Below are 15,651 nucleotides of genomic sequence, written 5' to 3'. Positions count from 1 at the left end.
GACGCTTTTTTGGTGCCTATTTTCGTCTTTAACTGTCCTTCAAACAACATATGTGATTTTCAGAAGATGTTAAACTATAAATTAACCATGAAGTATGCTGAGTGACATAAATAACTTTTCTACTATCATGACCATACTTTCCAACTGATTTCATAACTTGGACATTCTAGTTATCATGCATTTATCTGTTCTGCTTTCATGATTTACTTCTCCAGACTTTTGATGGGGGCGGGGGGTGGGAGTCAAAGAAATGGAAAGGAAAAAGCACTAAATATGACATAAAATTGACCTCAGTTCTGAGAAACAACCAAATAGATGAGGCTGCCTGCTTGATCTTACATTCATTTAAATATATCACGTTTTTATCAGTGCTGGTGAAAAACAGCAGCATGCTTTGATCTCTTGAGGCAGACGTTTACAGGATGATATATATTGAAAAATTACATAAAGGCACACTAGTCCCAAAACAAATATCCAAAAATTCAATGAAGCTGTCCAGTAACAGCAACTAAAATAATTTTCTATGTATTACTTCCTTTGAGTTATTTTAAAAATAAGCAGCCAGCTATTCCTCTCTGGGCACTGTTAAGATGAGTTTGCCACAAAAGCCACTTATATTTTTAGAAGCCAAAGTCTTGACAAATCAGTTCCGAGGAACATAATTTGTTACACGTTGAAGAATGCCTGAAAACACAGACCTTGGTTAAAGAGGCTTCCGTATCTTTTTGTAACCTTTCCAAATGTAAGTATGTGGGAAGAATACTCATAAATTTAAGCCGAAACATTTAGAACATCTCCAATTTAGAACACATTAAAATGCGGTCTTTGAAGGAAATGAAAATGGCTTTAAACATATGAAAAGATGCTCATCATCACTTGTAAGAGAAACGTGAATTAAAAATGAAATATCATTTTTCACTCATCATAGTGAGGGGAAAAATGTTTAATGAATCACTGGATGGTGAAATAGGCACTCTTACACATTGTTGATGCAAGCATAGAGTAGTATAACATCCTTGGCAGGCAATTTGTAACTGTCTATCAAAATCTAAATTCCACTTTGCCTTGGAGCCACGATTTTACTCCCAGGAATTTATCCGACAGATACACTCATCCATGTGCACAAACAACGACAGAAAAGGTTATTCACTACAGCATCGTTGGTGGCCTGGAGGAAGACTCATTATATGTCATTTTGTATTGGATGTGTATTTACCTACTAAAAAAAAATTAAAATTTGAGGGGAAGAGAATGTGATCTGTACTGTTTAGAAATTCAAAGTGTTCTGAACTCCCCTACAAAAGGAAATACTAAACCATCCTACACAAGATTCATTCCAGAACCCTGAGATCAAATGCTATGTTCAGATGGCTTGACACGGCTGCATTAGTGAAAGCTCCTTATCATAAGATCCCGTTGGCCCTTTAGTAACCAAAACCCTTTGTTGGGAGTCCACTGTGGGTCTGATTTCTACTTCACAATAAGTAGTGCTTCAAAAAATTCCAATTTATTCCTTGCAAAAACATATCAGATATAAATGAGACTGTCACTCTGAGAAACAGGACTGCATTAGGCTGCAGACTTAACACAGACTGAAAGCATGTTCCCCATGTCTTCTCCAGCAAATCCTGCCAAATGGGCGTCTGAAACGTCCTATTGAAACAGGTGGTGTCTGAACAGAATTGGATTTCTGCCTATAGAAACCCTAGTTTTAACAACTGCTGTGGTTAGTTTTAATTTTCAGTCCTCAGAATTAACTGCTTGCCAGCGATTCAGAAATAGACTGAACAACATGTTTAGACCTTGCTCTGTTTAATTGAGGAAAGAAAGAAAGGGAAAAAAAATAAAGCCCACCAACACCCTACCACCATCCCATAAAAAACAACAGAACCAAAGCAGACCACTTGATTTCTAGGCCAAAAAAAAAAAGGGAGCAGCTGTAAAACAAACTCAACTCTGTTAAGATGATTGCCCCTTTTGTGCCTTCTTCATAGAAGCACAAGATGTGCATACATACTCGCTGAACACACTACTTAGGAAATCTAAGCGTTTTGAGAAACTTTTAATATTCTGGAAATTTAGAATTAAGAACAATGGTCATTTTTCTAATGAAAGTGGACATCTTAAAAAATGATATTGCCAACAGACCTCTGTTTCAATTTATACAAACAAAATACAAACAGCCAGAATGTAAATTCCTTGAAGAAAGATACAAAGGGCTAATTCCCTTTAAACCCAATGGGTTGTGCACTCTTGCTGCTGATAAAACACATATTCTTGTGAATAAAGCTAGGGTAGCTTACACTAAATAACGAACTTTTTCCACTGTACCTTTAAGTGCTTGATATAAAAATGGATAAAGCTCTAATTTTCTAGGCCAGCAATCAAAGGAAAAGGAATCCAGGGACTGGTTATTGACCATTGAGCCACACAACATGGTTACCCATTCTCAATGAAGGAAACACTGTCTTGACCACTATACAGATGATGAACTGAGATTCAAAAACATGTAATAATTTTTCCAAGGGTCATTCAGCTAAAAGATGACAGAGATGAGGTTTTAATTTAAATCTGCCTGATTTCAAAATGTCTCCAATTGTCCCATACTTCCTCCCAGAAGAAAATTCAGAGAGATAAGTTAATAAAATGACAAGTTTCAGTTATATGACAAACACTGTATCATTGCCTTGCCAACACCCACATAAAAACTCATCCTCTCTCAATCAAAAGTGATGGATGTCAAATCCTTCTGCGTTTTTCAGTGTGACTGAACTCCAGCTAGTAAGAAGGTAATCAAGCAAACAGAGAGAAACCCATCCATCGCGATCGTAACTCCTTAGAAAAAAATCCTGACATTGTAAAGAGCATATTTGAAAATCCTTCCACATGGATTCATCAGTTCATGGAAAAAAAAAAAAAAAAAACATCTCAGTGAAAGTGAGAGTTGCTTCCCAGTGGGGTACATTTGATCCTTTTGCTTATAACTCAAGTATAAATAGATGACATCAAGTCTGGCCCTCACAAGTTTACAGCTCACTGTGCCCTACCTCTCCTACCAACCAAAGAAGAAAATAAGATCTCAAAATGAAGGCAATCTCCTTCCAGAAGTTTTTAGATTATTATTGTCCATTTTTAACCTCTGGCCTGGTTTAGTTACTAAGTTGTGTCTGATTCTTGCAGCCGCATGGACTGTAGCCTGCCAGGCTCCTCTGTCCATGGGAATTCCTAGGCAAGTATACTGGAATAGGTTGCCATTTCCTTCTCCGGGGGACCTTCCTGATCCAGGGATCGAACCTGTATCTCCTGCATTGCTGACAAATTGTTTACCAACTTAGCCACAAGGGAAGCCCCTTTCTGACCCCCATCTTCTGTCTTTTTCTTACACAGGCCCCAGAGAGGCTAGCTCGTAAACCAAATCTACAATTTCCCTATAAGCGCCAATGACATCTCTCATTTAGAGAAAAATACCTGCATGTAAATAAAATCATTTTGTATTTCTGTATTCTCTGAAAGTGATGCTTAAATCCAAAGATGTCCTTTCCACACATTTTTTTCTCTTTTCTTTGAAAGCAACGATTCCTTAATTTTAGATAGCTGTTAAAGAGAAGAACACAGACAGCGTAAGTTTCTTCCAAGGGGGAAGCACACCAAGATTTCTTTGACACTATTTAGAAAAGAATTACAACTTTTTTTTAAGAAAAAAAAAAAGAGTAAAAAGAAGAAAATCTCAGTGACCCCCTCCCACCAAAAAAAAAAAGTTGTCATATAGCTTACAGGTTTATAGATTATGAAAATCTGCCATTTTTCAAGATTTTTCTGGCAAAATGTTCTTTGGAATCATTTTCTTCTGAAAGCTGAAAAGCATTTTCTAAGGTGTTGCCAGCTCTAAAAACAACCTTTCTGATCCCTTGAAAAGCCAAGTTCTACTTTTAATAGTGCTATGTACTTTTGTTTTCAAAGAAAAAAGTGACAGGAAGGAACTACAGCCAAATGGTAGGTTTACTCTACTCATGCCTCAAGCTATATATGATTTCACATAGTACATATGAAGAAGGGATTGATTTTTTTCCTTTAAAAACAACGTACACCTCCATGGTACATATGCAATACTTAAATATGAGGAAAAACAGCACCCCCTTTCACCCCAGGCTCCAGTTAACAAAAACGTTTATACAAAGAGACAGTCATGAGCATAAGATTTTCTAATAGACATCAAAAGCAAAAGCAACAAAAGCAAAAACAAACAAGTAGAACTACATCAAACTAAAAAGCTTCTGCCCAGCAAAGGAAACCATCAAAAAAATGAAAAGAAATGGGAGAAAATACTTGCAAATCATATATCTGATAAGAGATTAATATCCTATATATATAAAGAACTCATACAACTCAATGGCAAAAAAAAAAAAAAAACAAACAGTATGATTTTTAAATGTCTGAGAATCCAAATAGATGTTTTTCCAAAGAAAATATACATATGACCAACAGGTACATGAAACGTTAACTTGACATCACTAATCATCAGAAAAATTCAAATCAAAATAAGCTATTACCTCATACCAGTAACAATGGCTCTCATCAAGAAGACAAGAGCTGGTAAGCGTTGATAAGAATGTGGAGAAAAGGGAACCCTTGTGTACTGTTGTCAAGTGCAGTCACTATGGAAAACAATATGAACCTTCCTCAAAAAATGAAAAATAGAACTACATATGATCCAGCAATCATACTTCTGGGTCTATACCCATTAAAACAGGATACTGAAGATATAATATATCTGTCCTCCCATGTTCACTGTAGCATTTTTCACAATAGCTAAGATATGAAAATAACCAAAGTGTCCATCAACAGATGAATGGACAAAGACGATGTGGAGATTTGTGTATGTACACGTGTGTACATAACAGAATATTATTCAGCCACGGTAAGGAAGGACATCCTCCCATTTACAACAACATGGATGAACCCTGAGGACATTAGGCTAAGTGAAATGAGCCAGACAAACTGTATGATATCGCTTATACGTACAATCTGAAAAAAGTTAAACTCATAAAAACAGAGGCCAGGATGGTACTTACCAAGGGCTGGGAGAGGGGAGGTGCGAGAGAAGGGAAGGTATGGATCAAAGAGCACAAACTTCTAGTTATAAGAGGAATAAGTTCTAGGGATCTGATGTGTAGCATGACGGTTATAGTTAATAACTAAACTACATATGTGAAATTTGCTAAGAGTAAGTCAAATGATAGAGAAATGGTAATTACTTGACGTGCTGCAGGTGTTAGCTAATGCCATGGTGATAATGATTCTGCAATACACAAGTGTATCAAATCAACATGCTAGAACTTTAAGTTATACTCCATGAAGCTGGAGAAAGATCTCCAATCAAATCAAAATGGCTCATAAAACAGCTGACACCATGACAGACTGCATTAATAGTAAAGAGTTGGACACTACTTAGCAACTAAACAACAATAATGATAAAAATTAAAATGTCAGGTGAACAAAATACAAGGTATACAAAAATCTCAGTAAGACAGTTAAATAGTTCAGATTCTCTCATTTCCATCAAAGACTATTTTAACCCTCCCATGTGAAATGGGTAGAATCCATGAGATTACTGGTATCTCAAATGAATTTTTAAATGTTAATTTTACTACAATATTTACTCAAGTCAGTCACTTAAAGAACTTATGTCGAATAATGGGTGTGCTTGAGAACTTCACATTTTAGAGTTGTCAAGATACAATGTAAATCTAATGGGGGAAAACAGGCAGGCTTCGAATAGCACTTAAAGAAATACAAAGAAGGGAAGTTAGAAGTCAAGGAGGATAATTCTGAGATAAAAGCTGAGTGGAGAGAAAGACAGAAATCAACGAGAGACCTTCTCAGGGTGCAGTGCTACACTCTGCCGCATTATCACTGACCTGTAACCTCTTCTCCAGCTCACAAACAACCCTTGAGTACTCCAGGACTAAGTGGATGTTTTAAAAAGTTCTTGTGTCATATTTACTTTTTCCGACGACCCTTATCAGAAGCCTGATGTACTCAAGCGCCATAATTCACACACTCCAATTACCTACCTAACTACATACCCGAGAGGAATAACCAGAAGCGTAAAATGCCACCGTCTTAAAAAGAAAAATAATGGGAATGATTAGGATTTAAAATGGACAGGCTCATTTTTAAGGGCATAGTCACAGATAAGTAGCATCAACACTGTGCTCTAGATAACTAAAAAGAATCAAATAGGGTTTGTTTAAAAAACATTCCTGAATAAATATATAATAAATCCCTAACTTTAAAACAAGTTGTATGACAAAAGCCCATTTCTTTACTGAGATGCATTTCCCCATGAAGTACTACAAATCGTCATTCATTTCCAAAGCTGGCCCATCAATATCTATTTAACCCATAATCTACTGACATGCAGTACAGTGTGGAATGAAATGTGGTAGAAGTTCTTGTAGAATTTCAGATGAATGTTGGCCTGTATAAAATCCAATTCAGGTAGAGTTTATCAGTGCAAGGAGGCATCTTGAGAAGTTACCATCTACATACCCTTCATATAATAAGCTCATGAACGCAAAACTTCAAAAACATTTCAGTAAAACTAAAGGAAGGAAATCCTAAAGAATGCACTGGAAAAAAAAAAAAGGGGGAAAAAATATATAATAAAAAAAGAAAACAACACGCCGCAAAATGTCATGGGATCTGAACTGCCTACATAATATGACACAAGGAGTTCAGCTAAAGTAGAAGCTGATGGTCCCAGTAGCACTCAATGTTAAGTAGATTTCGACCCATCAATAATGTTTGTCTGTGCAGCTGACTTCGCTGCAAGCAAACATTCCATGTTTATGAGAAATTCCACTTAAAAGTCTTTCCCTATCCTAGCCAATTCACATGGGCAAAAGCTTACCATGCTAATGATCATTATCTTAAAAAGAAAAATCCATCTATTACCTACACACAATTCAAACAAACAAAAACATGCTTTTAAATGAAAAATACGTAATTTGAATAAGCACATCTTTTCTATTAATTTTGACCTTAAAATTTGGACAATATAGTTTTTAATGTAACTTTCAATACATCAAAATAAAATTAAGGCACTGTTCTCAACTGAAAATAGTTTGGGTTTGGATTGTTGTCGAAATAAATCTGAACTGTGTAGACTACACGTGCATGCTAATTCGCTTCAATAGTGTCTGACTTTTTGTGACCCTATGGACTGTAGCCCACCAGACTCCTCTGTCCATGGGAATCTCCAGGCAGCACTAGAGTAGACTGCCATGCCCTCCTCCAGGGTATCTTTCTGACCCAGGTACCAAACCAGAGTCTCTTGCATTGTCTCCTGCACTGCAGGTGGATTCTTTATCGCCGAGCTAGCAGGGAAGCCCAAATAAGACTATAAGGCTGATCTAACCAACAATGTAATTTCAGACTCATACCTACTTAAAATACTGTTTGCTTACCTCTTCTTTTCAAACCATGAGTACACAGTGAGGTCATTAAGGTGCTTCATTTCTTTTACCTCTCTCAAAACACTATCATACTTCTTGACACACTGCTGCTGCTGCTGCTAAGTCGCTTCAGTCGTGTCCGACTCTCGGCGACCCCATAGATGGCAGCCCACCAGGCTCCCCCGTCCCTTGGATTCTCCAGGCAAGAACACTGGAGTGGGTTGCCATTTCCTTTTCCAATGCATGAAAGTGAAAAGTGAAAGTGAAGTCACTCAGTCGTGTCTGACTCTTAGCGACCCCATGGACTGCAGGCTACCAGGCTCCTCCACCCATGGGATTTTCCAGGCAAGAGTACTGGAGTGGGTTGCCATTGCCTTCTCCCTTGACACATTAGGAACTAGCTTTTTATGGGAAGGCTTTTCACAAGAAGACAATATCACTTACCCCTCCTGCCTTCAGCAACTTTCTTCTGAACTCCTCTGTGGGATTGTTGAAAGTCAGTTTTTCACAGCGGAGGTGATTCACTGGTGGATGGCCTTCAAGATGCAGGAATAAGTCATAATCAAAGCGAACTTTCTTAGGTTCTTCCTAAAAGTTAAAAAAATAAATAAATAAGAACACAGAGAGTTAGGCATAAATAGAGATTTAGAAAGCAAAAGTTTACTCCTGATAAGGATCCGAAAAGACTCAGAGGTCTAACAGCTATAGTGTCAAAGAAGTACCAGGGGAAAAAGATCATCATGGAACTATCTACAAAGCAAAATGGAAACATCTGAAAAATTAGTTTTTCTTCGAGGAAAACTGAAAAGAATAAATTCATCATCTTTCTTGCAATCTCTCAAGAGGTATAGCACCACTAACACAGTCACTCAACTGGAACCCTAAGACATCCCTGAAGCCACTCTTCCTCCCCTGACTCTACCACCCTACACCCATCATCAAGAGCTGCCATTTTCTCTTTTAAAATACTTCCTGAAAAAGCCCTCTAACCCATACCTGGCATGCTCTTACACATTGCCCAAACTACTATAAAATCCTTCCTCTAACAAGTCTTCCTACTTTAGGATAGATTATCAATTCCTTCTTCATTCAAGCCTCCAAATTATCCATATGAAACAAAAACCTAGCCATTTTCACTCCTTGATTAAAATTTCACAAGTTCCCAGTGCCATCAGAATAACAATCTGAGCTCACCTATATGCCACTTAGAAGAAGACAATGGCACCCCACTCCAGTACTCTTGCCTGGAAAGTCCCATGGATGGAGGAGCCTGGTGGGCTGCAGTCCATGAGGTCACTAAGAGTCGGACATGACTGAGCGACTTCACTTTGGCTTTTCACTTTCATGCATTGGAGAAGGAAATGGCAACCTACTCCAGTATTCTTCCCTGGAGAATCCCAGGGACGGGGGAGCCTGGTGGGCTGCCGTCCACCGGGGTGGGGTCACACACAGTTGGACATGACTGAAGCAACTTAGCAGCAGCAGCATATGTCACTTAGGATTTTCAACATCTACTCTTGGTTCCAAGTCTCACCATAGACTTTCCACCCATCTGATGGTCTAACCACATGCTGTAGTTGGTTGCTCCCAGATTTTATTCATTCTCAGTTAACTCTGGGTTTCACTCTTGCTTTACATTTCTATGGTCATTATCTACCTCCATTTCTCCACCTTCTGCTTTACATGGGTAACTTCTACTCATCTCTCTCTCTTCAGGTTTTATTGGGAAGGCTTCCTTGAACTCCGATCCTAACCGCCTCTCCTCTGTTCTGTGTGCCTCTCTCTCTGATCCTAGCCACATCTTAGAATAACTCTCTTCTTACTATCTCCCTTTACTCTGCTGGATCATAAGATCTTTGAAAGTAGGAATAATGGCTGGGTCATCACTGTACCCTCAACAACTAGCTTACTGCCCTGTGCATCATAAAAATGCAATAATGCCTGTGAAATGGATGAACATGTGGCATTTTCCTGGAGGACAAAACAGCACCGTATCCAAGAGAACACAATAATTATAATTCCATGAAACTCAAGGTTCTACTCTCCAGCCAGTACTTTAGCTAGCTAAACATCTAAATCTTTCTACTCTCAGGCATCCACAGGGAAATGAATACTCAGCATAATAATAACAATAATATGTTCTTTAACATTTATCTCATTTAATTCTCATAGCTCTCCTTAGGGTCAGTTGTCAGCTCTGTTTCACAGATGAGGAAATTAAAGCACTTAGAATTTATTACTTTATATAAAAGTCCTTGTGTATTATAGATATTAACCATCTCTGTGAAATGTTACATTTTTTCCATTTGTCATTCGTTTCACCATTTTACTTTTTTAATAACAGCTATTTATGTTTTTTTAATAATAGCTTTATTGAGAAATAATTCACATATCATAAAATTTATCCATTAGGAGTGTAATACTTACTGGGTTTTAGTACATTCACAGAGTTATGAAATTATCATTCTAATTTCAGATTTTCATCACTCCAGAAAGATATCTCAAACTCATTGGTAGTCATTACCCATTCCTCCAGATACTGCATCCCCTGGCATCACTAATCTATTTCTGTTTCTATGGAGTTGCTTATTCCAGACATTTTGCATAAATACATGAACATACATAAAATGTGTACACAATATGTGATCTTTTGTGACCGGCTTCTCACACTCAGCATGATGTTTTTGAGGTTCATCCATGTTATAGCATCTGTCAGTTGCTTTTTACACATCATATGGGTATTCTTGGTTTTGGTTATCCATTTGTTGGTAAATAGAAATGTGGGTTGTTTCCATTTCTGGCCATTATGAACAATGCTGCTGAATTTCTCCTGGGTATACACCTAGGAGTGCAATTTCTGGGTCATAAGGTAACTCTATGCTGTACATTTTTTAGGAACGATCTTACTGTTTCCCAGGGTGACTGCACCATTTTAAAATCTCACCAGCAACATGAGGAATTTGTGGTTTTTTTTAAAATACAGTATTTTCTAAAATTACACAGTCAAATAAACAATGTTTTTCTCTTTCAAAAAAGAGTTATATTACTCATGTGTAATATAACAAAGTGATTTGAACCCAGTTCTGTTGACTAAAAAGTCTTAGCAACTGAAACTGTCAGAATGTAGGCATTACCTACTACATATTCATGGGTCTCACCTCTTCATTCAAACTTACCTAAATCATAGTCTCGACTCATTCACTCACCATCGCTCACTTCTATTACGCATCTGGCAGAAAACTTGCTGCTTCTTTCTTTCATCAGAATGCCATTCTCTCTCAGGGTGCCCTTTTCCTCACACTTACTAGCATTCCTTCTTAGTTTTCCTCACAAGCTTCTGCGTTTCCTTTCTCATTGACTCTTAAATGCCCTTTATCTTTCTGAAAAGTTCCCCAGGGAGACAACACCCACTTACAGGAAGTTAGTTCCTCCCCCGTGACCCTGACTCCCCTCTCTTTACCTCCAGCCCAGCACCTGACTCCATCTGTGTGTGTTCCAGTCTAGCCACACTCCACTGGGATGAAGCACAGCAACAGCAAGGTCATGCATTATCCTAAACCGAAGTTATCTTCATGTGTCCTTTCCCCCATAATCTATATGATGGCAAACAGAAATCTGACCACTTACCAAGGCTAACATTCACAAAAATCATCCCTAACACTTCCTTCTCCCTTACTCATCACAGTCAAACTGTTCCTGAGATCTATTCAGTATTCCTCCTTCAGTTCAGTTCACTCACTCAGTTATGTCGGACTCTTTGCGACCCCATGAACCGCAGCACACCAGGCCTCCCTGTCCATCAGCTCTCGGAGTTCACTCAAACTCACGTCCATCGAGTCGGTGATGCCATCCAGCCATCTCATCCTCTGTTGTCCCCTTCTCCTCCTGCCTCCAATCCCTCCCAGCATCAGGGTCTTTTCCCAGGAGTCAACTCTTCGCATGAGGTGGCCAAAGTACTGGAGTTTCAGCTTTAGCATCAATCCTCTGATCTCCTTCAGAATGGACTGGTTGGATCTCCTTGCAGTCCAAGGGACTCTCAAGAGTCTTCTCCAACACCACAGTTCAAAAGCATCAATTCTTCGGCACTCAGCTTTCTTCACAGTCCAACTCTCACATCCATACGTGACCACAGGAAAAACCATAGCCTTGACTAGATGGACCTTTGTTGGCAAAGTAATGTCTCTGCTTTTGAATATGCTATCTAGGTAGGTCATAACTTTCCTTCTATGGAGTAAAGGTCTTTTAATTTCATGGCTGCAATCACCACCTGCAGTGATTTTGGAGCCCCCCCAAAATAAAGTCTGACACTGTTTCCACTGTTTCCCCATCTATTTCCCATGAAGTGATGAGACCAAATGCCATGATCTTAGTTTTCTGAATGTTGACCTTTAAGCCGACTTTTTCGCTCTCCTCTTTCACTTTCATCAAGAGGCTTTTTAGTTCCTCTTCACTTTCTGCCATAAGGGTGGTGTCATCTGCATATCTGAGGTTATTGATATTTCTCCCGGCAATCTTTATTCCAGCTTGTGCTTCTTCCAGCCCAGTGTTTCTCATGATGTACTCTGCATATAAATTAAATAAGCAGGGTGACAATATACAGCCATGAGGTACTCCTTTCCCTATTTGGAACCAGTCTGTTGTTCCATGTCCAGTTCTAACTGTTGCTTCCTGACCTGCATATAGGTTTCTCAAGAGGCAGGTCAGGTGGTCTGGTATTCCCATCTCTTTCAGAATTTTCCACAGTTTATTGTGATCCACATAGTTAAAGGCTTTGACATAGTCAATCAAGCAGAAGTAGATGTTTTTCTGGAACTCTCTTCCTTTTTCCATGATCCAGTGGATGTTGGCAATTTGATCTCTGGTTCTAAAACCAGGAATAAAAGTATTCCTCCTTCAGTTCATTTGCTCAGTCGTGTTCAATTCTTTGCGACCCCATGAATCGCAGCACGCCAGGGTTCCCTGTCCATCACCAACTCCTGGAATTCACTCAGACTCACATCCATCGAGTCAGTGATGCCATCCAGCCATCTCATCCTCTGTCGTCCCCTTATCCTCCTGCCCTCAATCCCTCCCAGCATCAGAGTCTTTTCCAACGAGTCAACTCTTCGCCTGAGGTGGCCAAAGTACTGGAGTTTCAGCTTCAGCATCATTCCCTCCAAAGAAGGAGCTCTCAAATCTATGCCCTGTGCTCTAGTCACCCTAACCACTGCCTTAGCTTGGACCTTGATCATTCCTCATCTGGTTGCCTCTGTTGTTAAACCTACCCCTTTCTACCACCCACAATGACAAGACAATGATCTTTCTAACACAGAAAGTAAGATTACTTCTTCCCATTGACATAAAAGCCTTTAATGGCTCATCATTTTCTACAGGATAAAATCCCACTTCCTGGTAATAACCATTACAGTCTTTTAATACCTTTCCTGCATTTCCTTTGTGCTCTTACTATGCTCTGTCCTTTCACAAAGCTGAAGCACTTGCTGTTCCCCAGCGTTTCCTACTATCTCAGTCAATCTGTCTTTCACATATAGTCTTCCCCATTGTCAAAAATGTTTCCCCTCCCAGCAAACAGACTCATCATTCAAGACCTAACTGGAGCAAGAACTCCTGTGAAAAGTCTCCCAAACCCTCCCAACCCATCTGAATTAGACATCCCTGTTAGAGCATTCCTTTACTAATGTAATTACCATAATCGTTTTTTTTTTTTTAGCTTATCTGCCTCTTCTCTGAATTGAAAATAGTCACTATAACTATAGAATTCATTTGAAAAATAAGAAGGGCCATTTTCTATCTTACAATTGGGAATGCAAATTGGTAAAGCCTTTGAGAAGACACACTAGCAATATCTATCAACATACTAAATGCATGCAATGTTTAACTCAGTAATTCTGCTTCTAAGAATCTCCTCCACAGAAATACTCAAATATGTGTGCAAAGGTACATAAATGTAGATATAGATGTAAAATAAAATGTTTGAGGTAGCATTGTTTATAATAGAGAAAAAATATGGATAATCTGCATGATATCATTACCATGGAATACCATGCAGATATTTCCAAAAACTTGGAAAGGCATATCACTAGGGAATTAAAGGCAAGTCACAGGAAAATATTAAAATGTGATATATTGTGCTCTTGCCAAGCTCTACACTGACATACTTTTTTATCTATGCAAATGCATGGGGAGAAAACTGGAAAGGACATACCAAATAGTTAACAATGATCAAATGAAGTGAAAGGAATAACACCTAAGTTTTATGCCATTAACTTTTACTAGCAGTATATTCCTGCACACTTTTTAAAGAAAGAAAAAATACACTGATGAATATAATAATTACCAGAAGAAAAAGAGTGAGGTAGTAACATCACTTTACAGTTCACATCAGTTTAAAACCAAGAGAAAAAAGAAGAAAAAAAAAAAATCACTTTTCAGTAAAACTAAGGCTAAATGACCACAGACAGTGGCTATCTTTGCGTGAATCCGAAGGGCAATTTTTTAAAAAACTTTTTTATAGTAAGTAAAAAAGTACCCATAAATTTGTGTTCTGACCAACAGAATATCTTTCTCAGAGGGCTGACATCAATCTAACATCAATCTATGCTCCATAGAAACGATTTTTCTTCAAAGTTCAAACAAGGAAACACGTATTTATTCTCCATATAAAATAAATACATTTCCTAGAGGTTGGAAATCTGGTTTTGGCAACATTAAATTATTCCTCTCAGTCCGCTTCAGTCCTTGACATTTACTTGTGTACGTTTCTGAGGACAGAATGAAAGAGAGAAGCATGGGATCTTTTCAAACCTGAAGTGCTACAGTCAATTATGCTTCAGTGGGCCTGTCGGTTTAGTTTCTGAAACACACATGATTCTCACAGATAGGCTTGTTTCATTGCATACAACCACAAAATAAGAGAATAAACAAACAAGAACTCAAAACAAGCACTGACACTCCACCACCCCTCTTGACTCTGACCTCTCAAATAAGTGGGCAAAACCGAAGACAAGCTTATTGTAAGCAGGAAAAGTACTAGGATGGAGATGGGACCAAGGACGGGATGATATATACTGGATGTGCGGGGGCAGGCCCCTTCCAACACCAAGTGGAGGTCTTTTGCTGCTTTCTCTCATCCCCTATGAAAACTTGAAATAATACGTTCTAATAAACCATTATTTTAATGGATGTTCTTTCTACAAGACAGAGTTAAGTAAACTCCAGGGATAAATACAATGATACACACTCAAAAGAAATGAAATGAACATTCTGGAGAAATGGCCCAGACTTACTAAATGTTCACCCATGGGTCATTTTAGAAGGAAGAGAAATAAGAAATATATCCAGCTTGGAGATCCAGAATAAAGGACAGCAAAATTTTGGTTTCTAAGATAGTCTAAGATAAATTAAAAGAGATGACACAGCCACAATTTTAATTAAAGAATCAATAACATACAGAAAAGCACTTAAAATACTACATCCATGCATTTTCCACTCAGTTTAAACAGATGATAACACTTTCACCATGTTAAGTTTGCCTTTTTCTCTAAAGAAATGAAGCTTTATAAATACAGGCCTTTGCATCCCTCTTCCCCCAGTAAGCCATGCCCTTTGGTTCCTGTGCTGTGCTTTCCACTCAGGCTCTTGTACTACATATGTGTGTCTCTGTGACCTCATTTATTCTTGGCTTCGTACGTAAGTGATGGCTGCATACATAAGTGATATTGTAACCATATACAATGACTTCTGTAACATTTAAGTCATCATTTTTGTTTCACAGACATGCCCATCTTGCTACATTAATTGCTAGATAGCAGTGTGTGCATTATTAACCCATCAGTAATTAAACCCCATCCCTACAATTAGGTATATCCTGGTACTGCTGCCACTGCTAAGTCGCTTCAGTTGTGTCCGACTCTGTGTGACCCCAGAGACGGCAGCCCACCAGGCTCCCCCGTCCCTGGGAGTCTCCAGGCAAGAACACTGGAGTGGGTTGCCATTTCCTTCTCCAAGGCATGAAAGTGAAAAGTGAAAGGGTAGTAGCTCAGTCGTGTCTGACTCTTAGTGACCCCATGGACTGCAGCCTACCAGGCTCCTGTGTGCATGGGATTTTCCAGGCAAGAGTACTGGAGTGGGGTGCCATTGCCTTCTCCAATATCCTGGCACAGTGGTGAAGAATTCGTCTGCCAATTCAGGAGAC

The 15,651-nt window shown here is 38.7% G+C and overlaps 1 protein-coding gene across 1 annotated transcript in view; it reads right to left on the bottom strand.

Annotated features, from left to right (window-relative positions):
- Positions 1-15,651, bottom strand: part of MLLT3 (MLLT3 super elongation complex subunit) — a 276,579-nt gene that overhangs the window by 102,440 nt on the left and 158,488 nt on the right. Inside the window, exon 4 of the mRNA XM_068974410.1 lies at positions 7,902-8,045. Within this exon, the coding sequence (XP_068830511.1) occupies positions 7,902-8,045 (144 nt within the window). The remainder of the gene's footprint in view (positions 1-7,901; positions 8,046-15,651) is intronic.

Source organism: Capricornis sumatraensis, chromosome 6 (genome assembly GCF_032405125.1).
Source record: "Capricornis sumatraensis isolate serow.1 chromosome 6, serow.2, whole genome shotgun sequence".
Taxonomy (NCBI): domain Eukaryota; kingdom Metazoa; phylum Chordata; class Mammalia; order Artiodactyla; family Bovidae; genus Capricornis; species Capricornis sumatraensis.
The sequence above is the reverse complement of the archived record's forward strand: the minus strand, read 5'-3'. Positions and strand labels throughout refer to the sequence as shown.